This window comes from Python bivittatus, unplaced genomic scaffold (genome assembly GCF_059951505.1).
Source record: "Python bivittatus isolate LINGU-HERP-01145 unplaced genomic scaffold, Pbiv_v1 ctg000370_np1212, whole genome shotgun sequence".
NCBI classification, from domain to species: Eukaryota; Metazoa; Chordata; class Lepidosauria; order Squamata; family Pythonidae; genus Python; species Python bivittatus.
Genome location: NW_028277062.1, coordinates 2959305 through 2974377, shown reverse-complemented (window position 1 = coordinate 2974377; position 15073 = coordinate 2959305). Strand labels below are relative to the sequence as shown.

Below are 15073 nucleotides of genomic sequence, written 5' to 3'. Positions count from 1 at the left end.
CGCGGGGGCGCCCTGCCCGTGCTCGCAGCGCACGGAGAGCTGCGGCGCGGCGGGGGGGGGAAGGGGAGGGCGCAGCCCAGACCCGGAGCCGGTCGCCGTCTGCGGCCGGGAAGGCGGCCCTGGAGGGAGAGCGAGCGAGCGAGCGGGCGGGCGGGCGCGCGCGCAAGAGCAACTCCGGGAAGCCCCCCGAGTCGCGCCGCGCCCCGAATGGGTGCTCCGGGGCCCGGAAGCCTGGCACGACTGCAGCCTCGCCCCCCGGCGCGTGCCCTCGGCGGCGATCGGCTGCTCCTGAACAGGGAGGCTCCCTTTCGCTCTTGGGAATCTGGCTCGGAAGCCAACGGCCGCGCTGGCTGAGGCGGTGGGGAGGCGGCTGCGCTGCGAGCGCCGCAGGGCCCGGGCGGAGGCGGCCTTGGCCCTGGCCCGGCGCCCCCTCGGCAGGCCGTGCCCCGGCCTCCGGCAGGGCGCCGATCGTTGAGGCGCGAGCGCGGCCCTTCCCGAGGGCGGGGGGGGCGCCCTGAGGCTGCGTCGGGTCGGTTCCCGCCGGACATCCCGGGCGGGCGGCGGACTCCCCCCGGTGCGCTTCCCTGCAAGCCGGACCAGGGCCCACGTTCACTCGCTGCAGCGTTTTGTGCGAGGTGGGCCGCGCTGCTGGGCGGGGGGCGGGGGGCGGGAGTTGAAGATCCGACGCCCCGGAGGGCGCCATGTTGGGGAAGACTGGCCTGAAACATCAGTGCAGCTGCGGCCCAAGATGGAGACGCCCTCCCACGCCCCCTCCGCTGCGCCAGGCGGCGTCCCTGCGCCGCTGCGGCCCCCTGGCGGCCCGGGATGGTCATTGCAGCTCCGCGGAACACGGTCGTGTCAAGACTGGTCGTTAAGAGAGAAGCGGACGCTTCAACGTGCAGCGTTCCGTTTTTACCCACGTGGGGAAATTGTGCAGAAGAGGGATGGGGTGGAAAATTCGGGGGTGCGTGACTTTGCCCGAAGGACAAGAGTGGACGCTCGCTTCTCCCTCCCCACGTGCTGGAATATCGGAAGCCAGATAATTCTGGTTTGTGACTAATAAAATATTGATCAGAACCGAGACCACGGAAGACCCAGGCGTGGGAGACAGATGCCAGAGAAAGAAAGGGGACCACGGGGAAAAGTCCAAAGGAGGTTTTCCTTCGCTCCTAGCCTCAGCACTCCGTCTGCCCACCCCCAATTGTGTAGAACAGGCCTTGCCATTGTCCAGTTTGCCATGTGGAGCCGAAGAACTGCGCACCCTAAAACACGGCACAGCTATATTTCTCAACCTTGGCAGCTTTAAGACGTCCGGACTTCAACTCCCAGAATTCCCTGGCTGGGAATGTTGGCTGGGGAATTCTGGGAGTTGAAGTCCGGCCGTCTTAAAGTGCCCACGGTTGAGAAACACTGTAGCAGCGAGCGAGGGCGAAGGAAGGGTCTGCGAGCCTTTAAATCGCGCCGGCAACTGTTGCAGCTGCGCTCTCTCGCCGGCTCCCTTAGATTGGCTACCATGCCGTGATTGACGTTCTTAGCTCAACCTCGTAGGCGAATCAGGCCGGAGAGCAACAACAACAACAACAACGAAAAGGAGAAGGGTGGGAACTCATTTCTCATTGGATAATTGCCTGAGTCCAATCTCAGAGGAGCTTGTCATTGGCTTCCGAAAGGGCCGCCTTTCCGGAAGCGGTAGCGAGCGCTGATTGGCTACACTGACCCGTTTATGGGCGCGGCTTGCCTATGAAAGAGGCCCCGAGGACGCTGATTGGCTAAGGCGCACCCTAGTCGGAAGAGTTCGAGCCTGGCTCAGCGGGTGAAGGAGGATGGCGGCCGCAGCTGGGTTTTTCCGCCGCCTCGGGGCGGTGAGCGGGGCGGCCGCGGTGGGAGCGGCCGCCTACGGGGCTCACGGTGAGCGGCGGGGCTGGACTGGACTGGACGCGGGCTGGTCGCGGGCTGGTCCCCGGAGCCCGCTTGCGGGGGCGCTCGGAGCGAGGAGGGCCGCGCTGCAACTTGGCGGGGGTCTTCGCGGGGGCTGCTTTGCCGGGCGCCCGGCGGAGGTCGGGTGGCGCGGCTCCTTCCGCCTCCAGGCTCCTGGGGTTGCAGCGCCCGGAATGGCCAAGCGAGGGGGGGGGCTTCTACGGCTCCCGCCGGCCCTGCTTACGGCGCCATTCCGGCAGACCCCCGCCCTGGGCGTCGGTGGAAACCACGGTGACGTCACGCAGCATGCCCTCGCCGCGCGCAGCTGACCTCATTTGCACCAAGCCATCGAGGGGCTCGTCCCCGCGCGCCCAGCTGTGGGAGGGGCCGAGTGACGGCAGGGCGTCTGACCCGGGCGGGGAGGGCGTGTCCGGAACGGCCGGAGCCGGCCGCCGAGGCCTCTGGGCTCCCCGGGGCGCAGCGAAGCGGTCCCGCGGCTCGGGGCAGGCAAAGGCCGCCGGTGCGCGCTGCGCTCCCCGGCCTTCCCCCTAATAACCGGCCGCTGCTGCTGCTCTTCTTCCAGGGTTCCGCCCCCGGGAACAGCAAGAGTACCTGAAAGAGGTAACGCACACGCGTCCACACACACGCACGTCCGCGTATGTCCCTTGGGCGCTCTGGGCAGGAGCTCCGGCGCCCTGGTGCCTGACGCCTGGGCTGAGAATCACTTCTGCTGCTGGCAAAGCAGGCACCAAGTTGGGGGGCGCTTTGGGCTTCTGCCACCCAACCCGGGGCTTCTCCTGCAGCTGGAGCTGTGGGCGGGCAGAGCGGGTCCTCACGGGTTGATGCTTCCTTTGCAGTTGTATGGCACTGCCAACAAGTACCACTTCCTGCACAGCCTGGCCCTCTTGGCCGTGCCCCATTGCCGATACCCCATGATGGTAGGTATTCTGGACCTCCGAGTCCCTTTGGGAGTGGGGCACGCCACCCGACTTCCTCCAGACACAGCACTGGCAACAGCGGGTGGCAAGTGGTGTCTCCCTTCGGAGGTGGCATGAAAGAGGGGCAGGGCGTCCTGCCTCTTTTGACCCCGCCCTGCTCTCCAGGGTTTCAGCCAGCTAATTCTTGGGGGAGGGGACATTCTGCTTTCTTCCCCTTTCTGAAAATCTGGGCCCTCTCCCAACGGGGTCAGATCCCTGGCCTGCAATGTGCTGCTTGTCCATGGGAAGCCTCTCCCTCCCTCCCCTGGCTGAACGTGAATCCTCTAGAGCTGTGTTTCTCAACTTTGGCAACTTGAAGATGGGTGGACTTCAACTCCCAGAATTCCCCAGCCAGGGAATTCTGGGATTTGAAGTCCGGACATCTTAAAGTGGCCAAGGTTGAGAAATACAGCTGTGCTGTGTTTTAGGGTGCACAGTTCTTAGGCTCCATGGCTGGCTGGGGAATTCTAGGAGTTGAAGTCCACCCATCTTCAAGTTGCCAAAGTTGAGAAACGTGGCTCTAGAGCCACGTTCAGCTTCTGCGCTGCGGTTTTTCCAACTCCATCCAGCTGGGGCAACCAGACTCCCGGCTTCTCCTGGCTTGGAACAGGAAGGGGCATCTGTGCTTTGGAGTGGGAGGGGCAGCCATTAAAGAACTCTTGGCTTTTGTCTCTCGCAGGCTGGGACCATCCTGTCCACAGGCATGGGGCTCTTCTGTGGGCCCTTCTATTACCACGCACTAACGGGAGAGCCTGCCTTCACCCACGTGGCACCCTACGGTGGAAGCCTCCTGATCCTTGGCTGGCTGGCCTTGGCTCCCTGACAGCCCCTCCCCAATCTCCACGTTGTCCCCCAGCCCTGGGCGAGCCAGGAGCATCTGCTTTGCCTTTGGACACCTCCCCTCTGCAGGACGGGCCAAGAGGAGCTCCTGCCTGCACGGGGTCGGGGGGGCCTCTGGGCCAAGACTGGAGCGGCTTCTCTTCGGGGCCTGTCCGAAACCTGCGCTGGGGTTGAATTCTCGAAGGGCTGAGGCCTCTCTCTTTTTAATGAAAATCTCAGTTGTTATAATGGATGGAGATTTGTGACGGGAAGGGAACGGATCGCATTAAGCCATGGATGTTGGGTTTGCTAGAATGTACAGTATGATGCAACTTTAATCATTGTTTACATGACTTTAATAAATGAACTTGATTTTACTTATTCAAGCCACATCCACTTTTAGTTGTGAAACTGAGGCAGCCCCAGGTTGAGTAATAGGAGACCCCCAGGCCAGGGGGGTGAGGTGGGGTGGGGTGGGGGGGTATCTGTTTCAGCTTCCCCCACCCCCAGTGGAAGGGCTGGGCAGCTGCTGCTGTATTTAAACAGCTTGGATTGCACTGTAGGCCACAGGATGTGGGGTTTGGGATGTGCTGGCTAGGGCTGATGGAAATTGTAGTTCAACTCATCCGTGATTTCAGTGTCAGGTGGGAGATGGCACCCTCTGAAATAGTGTGGCTGTGGATAATGGAATGTGGCAAAACAAGCCTTTATTGCGAAACAACCATGGGCTCTCTGGGAAATTAGATTTAAAATGTTGTATCCCTCCTGTAAAATAGGGTGGTCATAAAAATGCCACAGCTATCGGAGAAGCAATCTGGGTTTTCAGCTAAAGTTCCCAAATGCATCAGTGGACTTTGTGTCCGAGTCATGCGAAAGAGAGCGAGTGAGTCTTGGGGCCGTCCACAGGCAAAACTGCTTCTGGGAACTGTTGCAACCCTGAAGAAACCCTAACGGGAATATTCTGGCAAGCCCCTGAAAACCAGCTGGCCTCAGTGTGGCTGGGCAGAGGGAAGGAAGGCTTGGGTATGCCCCCAAGGCTGAGTTTGGGGTTCACTTTGAGAGGGGCATCAAATCGCCTTTTGTAGATGAATGTAAAAGACTGGATAATGTAAAGGTTAAGAGGACAAAAACTGGCATTTCCAAGTGTGATGTAATAATGCTAAGAGAGGGTGCCCTTTGTGGGTCTGCAGGAGGGACAGCCTTGGGGAGTTTGGTATTTCCCCCTATCCCTCCCCACACCCCAAGAGTTTCTGCAAGATGAAGGAGCACAGCCAGATTCCAGCCGTTGGCCCCTAAAAATAAATAAAAGGTGATTTTTCAACCCTGAGGTGGAGCAAAAGAGATTAGATAGGTGTGTGCAGGTAGGCTGAGGTGGGCACTGCCGGGAAAAGAGGCTCTCCCTGGGCTAGAGCAGCGTTTCTCACCCTTGGCAACTTTGAGAGGTGGACTTCAACTCCCAGCATTCCCCAGCCTGCAAAACACCGGGCTAGTACATAGAATCAAATTTGTTTCGAGGCCCTTTGCACATGCCCCAAGGAGGCTGCGCAGCTCGGGGTTCAGGCGCCTACCTGAGCTTTGGGAGCTGCGTTCGCACAACAGCAGCCCCCTGGGCTGAAGACCAGCGGCCGCCGCCTCACCGCAAGCCCCCGGCTTTAGCGCGGCTCCGGCTGCGGCTCCGCGGGGGCGCTGAGCCCAGCGGGAAGCTCCTGCTCGCGCCCAGAGAGCGGCTTGCGAAAAACCCCGGAACCCCGCTTGCGCTCCCCCGGCCCGCCGAGTGGCTGGGGCGGATGGGCGTTGCGTTGCGGCGCAGCCCTCCGCAAGGGTCCCTGCGGAGCCACGGCAGAAAGGCCAGGCCGCTCGCCGGCGGGGAGGACGGGCAGCGCCGGGCAGGGGCGATCGCGGGCCCCGCTCTCGCCTCTTCCCTCTTCCCTCTTCCCTCTGCCCGCAGCCCCAGCGGCGCCTTACCCGGCCGGCCTTCGAAGGGGGCGGGCGGTGGAGCCCGCAGCCCCCGCAAGGGGTTAAGCCGCCCTCGCCGCCCCTCCCCGGCCCCCGCCTGCCCCGCCCCCCCGCCGAGCAGAACAAAGAGCGGCGGGGCCACGCCGCTTTCGTTTCCTCGGCCGGCGGGGCGCGCAGCGGAGGCGCCTTCCCGCTGGGCCTGAAGGTAACGGCAGGGCGGGGCGGGCCCGGGATCCGGCCGCGGAGGGCGCCCGTTCCCTGCCGCGGCCGCTTTGGCTCCGTTTGCAGGAGGCCCCCCGAGGCCCCGCTTGCTGCCTTTCCTGAGGCTGCGCAGCCCTCTCCCATCATCCCCGGCCATGACGGGCGGGGTAGTCCCGGGAGCGGCTCTGGGTGCTTTTCTTCCTCTTCTCTTTTCTGCCCGCGGCTTTGCGGGGCCAGATTTCTCTTCTCGCGCCGCCGCTTTCAAGGGAGGTGGCGGCGTTCCTCGCTCCCTCTGCCCCCGGCGTGGCCTACCCTGCCGGGGTGGAGCAGCACAAGGATTGCCGGACGAACATGGCCGAGTTCTCAGGGCTGCAAACCATGGTTTGCAAGCCACCGCGGCCGGCATCACAGTGCGCGCTAAGCCGAACCCGAACCGCTCCCAGCTCTGATCCCCCTTATTTTGAAGCCCCCGGAACGCCCCAGAAACGAGTGGGCTCCTGCGGCAGGGGCCGCGCCTCTTTCCAGCCCGATCTCGAGGCTTTGTCGGCCGGCCGGTAGGCCGGCCGGTCTGCGCCTTTCCAATCCGGAGCCCCCTCGGGCCCGTCCGTCGGCCTCGCCGGCGCGGATTTCCGCCCGCCGAGGAGCCCTGTGGAACGCGGCGGCCCGCGCGCTGGGCTGCGCCGAGGAGGGCGCTCCCTGAGACTCCCTTCGGTCGCTCCCGCCGTGAAATGCCTCCTCGCCTTCGTTTTCCGGTCGGAGGTGGGCTTCTCCCCCGTCTTCCCGTCCTCCCCCTCCCGCCCCGACCGAGGGCTCCTGCCTCCGTTTGCGCCCCCCTTCTGGAAGGGGCAGCCCACGGGGAGGGTCGCGATCAGGGAGGAGCGCCGGGAGCCGCGAATGCCGAGGGCGCGGGCGGGAGCCGAGGGCGCCTCCGGGGTGCGCGAGGTTTCCTGCTGGGGAAGGCTCGGCAACATTCTTGCGGACCGCGCGAGCGAGGCCGCGACCGCCGCTTTCCTTTTCGGGCAAGAATCGGAGGCTGCCGGCGTTGGGGGGGGGGGCATTCCGCGCCGGCCCTTTTCTGCCAGCGGGCGAGAGCCGTCAGGCTCCCAGTTTCGGCGGGGGGCATCCCTCGGGGGCGTCGATAGCCAGAGCGCCCTTTCGTCTGTTCCTTCAAGCCCGGCCCGGCTTGGAGGGCGGGAGGTGGGCTTGGGAAGGGCCGGGGCCAGAGGGAGGGGCTGGGGCCAGGGAGCGGCAGCGAGGCTTATTGGTTGGATCAGCCTCCCGGGCCCCCCGTCCTCAGCCCCCCGGCAGACTGCCGGATGGTCTTCCAGCATGTGGGGGGCGCTCGGTTGGGGAAGAAGGCTCGGCGCCGGCTGGAGGGCGCGGGCAGGCTCCGCTCCGGCCCCCCGCCCCTCCCCGCAGCCCCTTGGAGAGGGATCCAGTTTCACGCCGGTCACGTGCGGCGCGCAGCCCGAGGAAGGGCCGTTCCTGGAGGAGCAGCTGGTCCCCGCCGTTGCCCGGCGAAGGGCTTCTCCCCTGCGGGCCTGGCGGCCGGTTGGGCGGGCCGTCTCCGTGTGCGCAGCCGGGCGCCTCGCCGCCGCCGCCCCCGGGTTGATCCGAATCGGTGCTTTGGAGGAGACTGGTGCGCTCTGCGGCTCCCCGGGTAGGCTCGCCCCGGTGGGAGGCAGGCGGGGCGGCGGCTGCGCGCTTGGCCCCCGCCGGGGGTTCCCTGGCCTCCCCGAAGGGGACGCGGGCGCAGATCTCTGGCCTGGCGCTTCTCTTAAAGGGGCCCGTTTTTAAGGGCAGCGCAGAAGGAACCGCTTCCCCTTGGCCTCAGCGGGCAAGGCCTTACCGGTTGGATTTCTGGCCGGTGAGAACTCGGAGCCTTACCCAACGGTATGGGCAGTTCCATTGGTCTGAGTCCTGGTGCGTTTGGCTGCCTCCCCGCTGGCCTCTGCCGCGAATTCATAGAAATCCCGAGCGAGGCCAGGCAGGAGTCTGCAGACGTGGAGTCCAGCGCGGGTTGGCCTGGGGGACGCCAGCTGAGGTTGCCTGGGGAAGGCAGTGCCCGCCTGAGCCCAGCAGAGGCCCGCTGCAGTGGATGGGTCTGGGGTGCTTCTCCAACCCAGCGCTTTCCCAGGGTGTTGGACTTCAACTCCCACGGTGCTCAGCCAGTCCGTTGGCAGGTGGGAGCTCCAGTCCCACGCGTTCTCGGCTAGGAGGAGGCTGATCTGATGAATCGAGAGGCGGTTTGTGGAGGAACCCGGTCAGATGGCGCGATGGATGTGCTGGACCTTTGGGGGCAGATGCTGAGCCCCCCCTTCTGTTAAGCGGAGTCACTGTTTCACCCCAGCTCTCTCCCTCTTCGACAGGGTTATCTGGGGACCCAGCAGAGCTTGGAGGGAGACCACTGACAGCGGCCTCTGAACCACCTGCAGGGATCTCCCGATGGAAGGCGCAGGCGGGTGCTGATCCGACATCGCCAGGAGCGGGATCCCTTCCCTCGGAAGACGGGGACCATGGCAGCGCCAGGTTCGCTGCTCTTCTCTTGCCTCTGCCCCCTCCTTGCTCTTGCACGGCACTGCCTCGTTAAGGGGATGGGGAAGCGCCATTTCCCCATGTGCGTTTCCGTTACCTTTTGCCTTTGGAGAGGGGAGCATTTTCTGCCTAGTGGTATTTGCTGTTTGACCCGTGCCTCCCAACCCTTGCATTTCTAATCCTGGGCAATTTCTGGGATTTCGGCAGCAAATGCCAGACCAGAGGGTTGCGCTTCGATGCGGTTTACGCGCCCCTTCTCTTTCAGGTTTCTTGGAGAAGAGTTTAGGGGGCCCAAGATCGCCAAACTGGAGTGCCGGTTCTTGGGCAGGATCTGTCGGGAAAAAATTAGGTGGGGGCTTAGTGTGGCATGGCAGGTGGTGGGGGAGGCCAAGCCATGAATTGGCAGTTGGCAAGTTCCTGTGGGCCAAAATGAGGCTGCTTTCCAGGGGGGTGTGAATCAGTCTGCATTTCAGTTCCAGTTTGGAATTTTCCATTCCCAGTTCTCGGACTTGAAGTCCACACATCTTAAAGTTGGCTAGGTTGAAAAACTGCTCTAGAGACTTGGCCATCATCAGCAGGAGCAAACAGTTCTGTAAACCTAAAAGTCAACAGGGAATTTGGGTGAAGCTTGAGTGGTGAAAGACTCAGGGCGGACAGAAGGGGAAAAACGTCTTAAGAGGGCACGGTGGTAGACTCAGGAACTCCTTGCCACAAGACATAATGGCTGCTTCAGAAGGAAAGTTGTCGAGGCAGGTGGGTTTCCTGATCGTTTGCTAAGTAGGAAAGTTCTCCGGATCTGATGAGCTGTGACTGAATTGCCCACAGCCTTTCTGTTTATGTTCTTTGCTTCCCAAGTACTAATATTATGATTTCTTTTTACTGTCATTTGCAGCAACAGGTGGCTGGGAAGAGGAGAAACTAAACTAAATATGTTAAACTGCTGTCAAAAGTTTATTTTTCCTTGGGAAAAGGCCAATGAGAGGAGACAGAATGAAGGTTTGCCAAACAGGAAAAATGGCGGGGGGGGCAGTGGACAGAGAAAAATTGTTCTCTCCTGTGCAGTCCTTCTGTGGAATGAATAAATTTTGCATTGGCCCAAAGGGATGGCTTTAGAAGGGGAAGAGCTTAGTTACAAACATTCATTGAGGGCAGAAGGGATGTGTGAGCTAACAGGAACCTCCATCTTTGGGAGCAGTTTAGCTGCCTGGCGGAGGCTGGAGATAAACCAGAAAGACTAGCCAACTTTTTTGAAAATAGTTTTGCCTTGATTTTAATTACCTTGTTTTAGGCTTAACTTTCTACCAAGTGTATTTTTTAACTGCTGCAAGTCGTCCAGAGTGTTGTGTCAACAGAAAGGCGAGAATGACATCAATATAGTCCAAAAATTATGGCTTGTTGGTGCCTTTCCTGCATGCTTCCCAGAACTGTTGCCCTCTTCCCACCCTGCTGCCTTTTGGGGACTGCAAGCAGGGCATGATGGGAGTTGCAGTACCTGCCCGCTTCCCAGAAACCCCAGAGGGGGGTGCAGGACTGAGCTGCCCGGGAGGGAGGGAGGGAGAGGGGGGACGGCCCATTCACAGAAAGCGGAGCTGGCGATGATGTGGGCATGCCCGGTGCCTTTGTAGCTGTTTTGCCAGAAGCCGGGCAGGGCCAGGAGGGTGGATGGAGGGCGCGGCTGGAATGCACCTGGGTGTGATAGGAAACCGGGGGGCGGGGGGGAGGCTGAGTCACTCCCTCCACTCCTGATGTAATGATGTAACTCCTGTGACCCTATGAAACATCATCCCCCCCACCCCCGGGGTCAGGCTGGCCTCGATCTTGATGTCCTTCTGGAGTCGCAAATGCGAGAAGGGCGGCTATAGAAATTGAATCAATGAATGAGTCCAGGACCTGTCTGAGCAACCTTCGGCCCTGCTAGACTTGCAGGAGAAGCGCTTCCTTCACCCTCCAGCCCCCTCTTGTGCTCGTTCCCTTCCCCTCCCCTCCATCCCTGCCTAAAGGAAGACTCCTGAGCAAGTGCAGAGAGCACCACCCCTTGGTCAGCTGCGGCTGATCAGTCCACCTAGGTTTGAGGCAAAGGCAGAGGCAGTGCCCTCCTTTCAGAAATTAAGAGCTCAGGGGAGCGGCCTCTGCCCTCCCAACCTCGGGGTCCCTTTTTCCATGCGTTATTTCTGCCCCCGCTTCCCCCCGCCTGATCCCCACCAGGCCCTGTGCTCGGTGTCGGAGACTTTCCTGCGTTATGTCGCCGTTTTCCAGCTTCCTCAGCTCTCCTTCTGTTTCTTTCCAAAAGCTGCCTAGTGGCACTGCCTTCCTCCCGGGTGCCAGTTGCGGTTCCCAGAATTCTCAGCTAACCTGGCCTTTGGCTAGGGGATTCTGGGAGCTGCAGTCCTAACACATTTGGCAGAGCCGGGTGGGGGACGGCTGACCTGGGCTTATGACCCATCTCTGCTTCCTCCCTTGCTAAATTTCACCTTCCTTTCGTTGTCGTTTTCCTTCAGCCCAGGGCCCACCGCCCGCCTTTTGCATCTTTATGGGCCTTCCGGTTTCTCTCTGCGCTTGCCCCCTTCCGTAAACCCTCCCTTAAATCCTTGCAAACAGAATCTCCTCTGTCTCTTACCTGTTGTTCTTTTAAAAGGGACAAAGGACTTTTCGGGGGGAAACTGCTTTGCGAGCAGAATTCTGTTTTTCTCCTTTTTCTTCCTGGGCTGTTCAGGGACCGACTCCCTCCCTCCAGGACTACATTTCCCATTCTGCCCTTGTGCTCTTTGGAAACGGCCACTGTTTGTAGGTGGGAGAAAGCCACCTGCTCTGCTTAAAGGCACAGCGACAGTTTCAGGAGTCGGGGCGTGATGGGTCTCTTGTGACTGCTGCTCTCTCTTTGGTCCTCATTACAGGGTACCATGTTCCACAGCCAGGATATCCTGTTGCTTCTCCCCCTTACCCCGTTGTGCCACAACCACACGCTGGGCCCTCTGCACCAAGCCCAGGGTTCAATGTCTATTCTGCTGCTGGCCACGGGGCTGGCCACGTTGCTCCGCCCCAGCCTCCACCCCGAGGATATCGGGACCACGCTGCTACGCCTCAACATCACCAGCCGCCAGATCCCCACGTGGCCATCACCCCTTACCTGCCTGTGGCAACCAGCATCCCCCCTGGCTTGGAGTACCTTACCCAGGTAAGCACAGGGCTGGCTCTGCTGCTGGACAGAGCAAACTGGCTGCAGATGCTGGAAGACGATGTGGTTAGGGAGGGGGTGGGCAATGCCCAGCCTGCTCCAAGCCGCTTTGTACCTTCCAGCTGTGATGAAAGATGGTGCCCCGCCATCAGGGCTGAAATAAGATTCAGCTGTTCGCAAGCGCACCTGTGCAGAAGGAACGCAAGTCCTGGTTTGAGGCTGCAGCCCTCAAGGAATCTGCCTTAGCAGGGGGAAGGTGTGCTTTGTCTGCAAGGCCCTGGGTTTGGCCCCTAGCAATTCCCAGTCAAAAACTGCTCTTGATGTAGGAGGCTCTGCTGGTTCCCTCGCTGGTGCTGCCCCACCAAAGGCAGCCAGAAATCCTTTAAATGAGCCAGAAGTACGGTGCCTGATCATGGCCCTGGCTGATTGCTAGAAAATCTTTATCGCTCTCTCCGTGAGAACAGTTCATGCGCTGATCAGCCCACATTTCGAACATTGGAAGCATCTGGTTTTGCTGCAGAATGAACCATGGCTGCAGTTCAGTCCTGAGTATTGTCTACAAAGATTTTCCCTTGGGAAATCTTTTCTGCCTTCTCCCCTCCCCTCCCCTCCCCTCCCCTCCCCTCCCATGCATGTCAATGATTAGGCCAGGAATCCTGTTATAAGCAGCCTACAGACTGGGTTTGGGGGCTGCTCTGCCTTCCCCTTTCTGGATTGGGGAGCTGCTTGGCATTCAGAGACAATGATAAAGGGATGCACTGCTGCCCTCAGCCCATTTTCAGGATTTTGTTTTTGCACGCGCGTCTGCTTGTTTGCGTTGGTGATGTAACTGCTTGCTCGCTCCTGGGCCCTCGAAGGCCGCGCTCTCTGATTCTGCTCTGTCTCTTCTCTCCAGGTGGACCAAATTTTGATCCATCAGAAAGTGGAACTTGTGGAAGGTATGGGGTCAAAACCGCTGAAATGCCTTTTAGAACTTGTGCGCAGACCGATTTTGCTGCCCTTCCAATGCTCAGCTTCTGTAGGGCCTTGCACTGGGGGAGTGGTGCGGTCAGGACAGTAGCAGAACTTGAAGACAGAGGTTGGGGGGCCCTGTAGATGCTAAAGGTGCAGGACTGTCTGGGACTTCTGGTGTTGGGCGCCTGTTGCAAGCCACAATGACACCACAATGACGCACATCATGTGCAGCGTGAGGTCAGCACATCAGCTACACATCATGCAAAGAGTGCAAGTCTGAAAATCGTTATTGATTTATTTGCTAGGGTTTCTATGTGCTAAACTCCAAAGGGATTCTGAGCAGTTATGTTCTTCTCTTTTGATCAGAAGGTATAAAATGAAAAGAAGAGAAAAGGTATAACAAGAGAACCGTTTGGCATTACCATTAACATTACAAGAACGCTCGGACTTCAAAATGCCATGGAGCTTTTCTACATCTCTTTCCTAGAGTTGGGGACAATTAGCATCCCTAGTCCCAGATGGGAGGGATCCCGGTGGCTCCCTCAGAGCCCCTCCTTTTGGGGGGTCCCCCACTCACCTCCCTGCGCAATTCTCTCGAGGCTGGTTGACTTCCAAGATGGAGCAATGCCCGAGGTGGCTTGCAGGGGTTTTCCTAAACCGCCTCTCCTGTCTAAAGGAAGAACTGCATGAACATGCTCAAGAAGAACTCTGTGCCAGCTCAGCTGGCATGAGAAGCGAAGCAAGGCGAAACTGGCAGTAGCCATCTGTTGTGGGAACGCGCCTCTGCATGTTGTGTGGATCTGGCAGAACAAGCGGTGACGACCTTACGGGTGCCGTGACTTCATTCCACGGCGTGAGGCAGCCATTATTGGTGTCCTGCGAGGACGACGCCTTTATCGTGGCAGCAAGATGTGGCTTGTGCTCATCTACAGTCCCCGCAGCAGCAGAGCCCGCCACGCGCTTTCGCGCTGATCACCCTGCTCTCGATCCCCGGTAACGGCAGCCTTTTCCTCCGCAGCCTTCATCGGCTTTGAAGGCAACAACAAGTACGAGGTGCGGAACAGCCTGGGCCAGCACATCTTCCACGCGGAAGAGCAGAACGACTGTTGCACGCGCAACTGCTGCGGCTCCCTGCGCCGTTTCTCCATGCGGCTGGACGACCCCACCGGCCGCGAAGTCATTCGCCTGGTCCGGCCGCTGAAGTGCGTCAGCTGCTGGTTCCCCTGCTGCCTTCAGGAGGTAAAGGGGCAGGGGCTGCAGGAATGCGGTTTGGATTCGATCACGAGGGCCAGAAGCTTGGATTCTCAGAAGCGAGAGCGTTTTAAGTTTGCGCAGTAAACCTGCTGAGCGGTGGGGAGAGGTCTCCCTGCCCTTTCAAACTGTCCTGGCGCGGGTGCTTCTGATGTTCCTGGCAGAGAAGCTGGCTGCGGGTCCTCTTGACCGCCAACTTTAACCGACAGTGAAATTTTCCCCGAGTTTCCTTTAACGAGATTGATTAAAAAGGAGTGGAATCAGGTTACAGAAATTGCAGCAACTGGGTTGTTTTTACTTGGGACCCCAGTTTATCTCTCAGCTTCTTAAGGTAGAGACCTTTTCGGGGGCCCCCGTGAACAGGAAGGAGGTTAAGTGTGGGTCAGATTGTGGACTAAACTAAAGCGGGACTGTGGTTTAGCCCTTGCGAAGCAGCTGTTGTGTTGTGTGTGAATCTCTCCATCCTGTTACGTTGCAATTTGGCTTATTTGTCCAAGGATTGGGGGTGACCTGGGCACAGCCACAGAGGCTTCTTGACCCCATTTTAGGAGCCGGCACAGTTTCCCCGGTGCCAGTCTTTCCTTTCCTTTCCTTCCCACAGATGGAAGTGCAGTGCCCCCCGGGCACCACCATCGGGTACGTGGTGCAGACGTGGCATCCGTTCACGCCCCGGTTCTCCATCCAGAACGTCGAGAAGGAGACGGTGCTGCGCGTTTTGGGGCCCTGCTTTGCCTGCAGCTGCGGCGGGGATGTCAGCTTTGAGGTGCGCCCAGGGAGAGCACTTCTGCAGAGAACGGGCTCAAATTTTCCCAAGTTGGGGGGGAGGGGCACTTTGCACATGCTCAGGAACCCCACGCCCTTTAGAATATTTTCCTCAGGTCTTAAAAAATGCCCCTTTTTAAAAAAGCCTTTAAAAAAATTAAGATGGGGGTCCACTTCCTGCGCCGGGTCGAGCAGGAAATACGGTGTATGTTTGAGGTGGGGTCACGGGGAGAGCTTCCTTATGCAGTCCCCTCCCTGGTGTCTCCCTGCAGGTGAAGACGCGGGACGAGTCGCGCGGGGTGGGCCGGATCAGCAAGCAGTGGAGCGGCCTCATCAAGGAGATCTTCACTGATACGGACAACTTTGGGATCCAGTTCCCCATGGACCTGGACGTGAAGGTCAAAGCGGTGCTGCTGGGCGCATGCTTCCTCATCGTGAGTCCGGGTCAGAGATGGGGAGGGGCTGTGGGCTCTGGAATCTGGGGGGTGCCCCTTCCCTGCAGCTCAGCCCCTCCCCATATCCTGGA

At 59.9% G+C, this 15073-nt stretch overlaps 2 protein-coding genes across 6 annotated transcripts in view; both read left to right on the top strand.

The window, feature by feature from the left end:
• The first annotated feature begins 1752 nt into the window (after positions 1-1752).
• On the top strand, positions 1753-4094 carry TMEM256 (transmembrane protein 256). The gene is made up of 4 exons (XM_088142185.1): positions 1753-1908; positions 2501-2538; positions 2775-2855; positions 3574-4094. The coding sequence occupies exons 1-4, from the start codon at positions 1824-1826 to the stop codon at positions 3715-3717; spliced, it is 348 nt and encodes a 115-aa protein (XP_087998311.1). The 5' UTR covers positions 1753-1823; the 3' UTR covers positions 3718-4094.
• Positions 4095-5670: 1576 nt separating this feature from the next.
• The window catches only part of PLSCR3 (phospholipid scramblase 3), an 11763-nt gene continuing 2360 nt past the window's right edge, over positions 5671-15073 (top strand). Inside the window, exons 1-7 of one of the 5 annotated variants that reach the window (XM_088142146.1) lie at positions 5671-5874; positions 8240-8399; positions 11300-11580; positions 12476-12518; positions 13553-13773; positions 14387-14548; positions 14820-14981. In XM_088142146.1, the coding sequence (XP_087998272.1) occupies positions 8387-8399; positions 11300-11580; positions 12476-12518; positions 13553-13773; positions 14387-14548; positions 14820-14981 (882 nt within the window). In that variant the 5' untranslated portion in view covers positions 5671-5874; positions 8240-8386. Of the gene's footprint in view, positions 5875-6505; positions 6890-7121; positions 7531-8239; positions 8400-11299; positions 11581-12475; positions 12519-13552; positions 13774-14386; positions 14549-14819; positions 14982-15073 lie in introns of those variants that run through there. The other 4 variants (XM_088142149.1, XM_088142147.1, XM_088142148.1 and 1 more) reach the window with 4 other exon arrangements.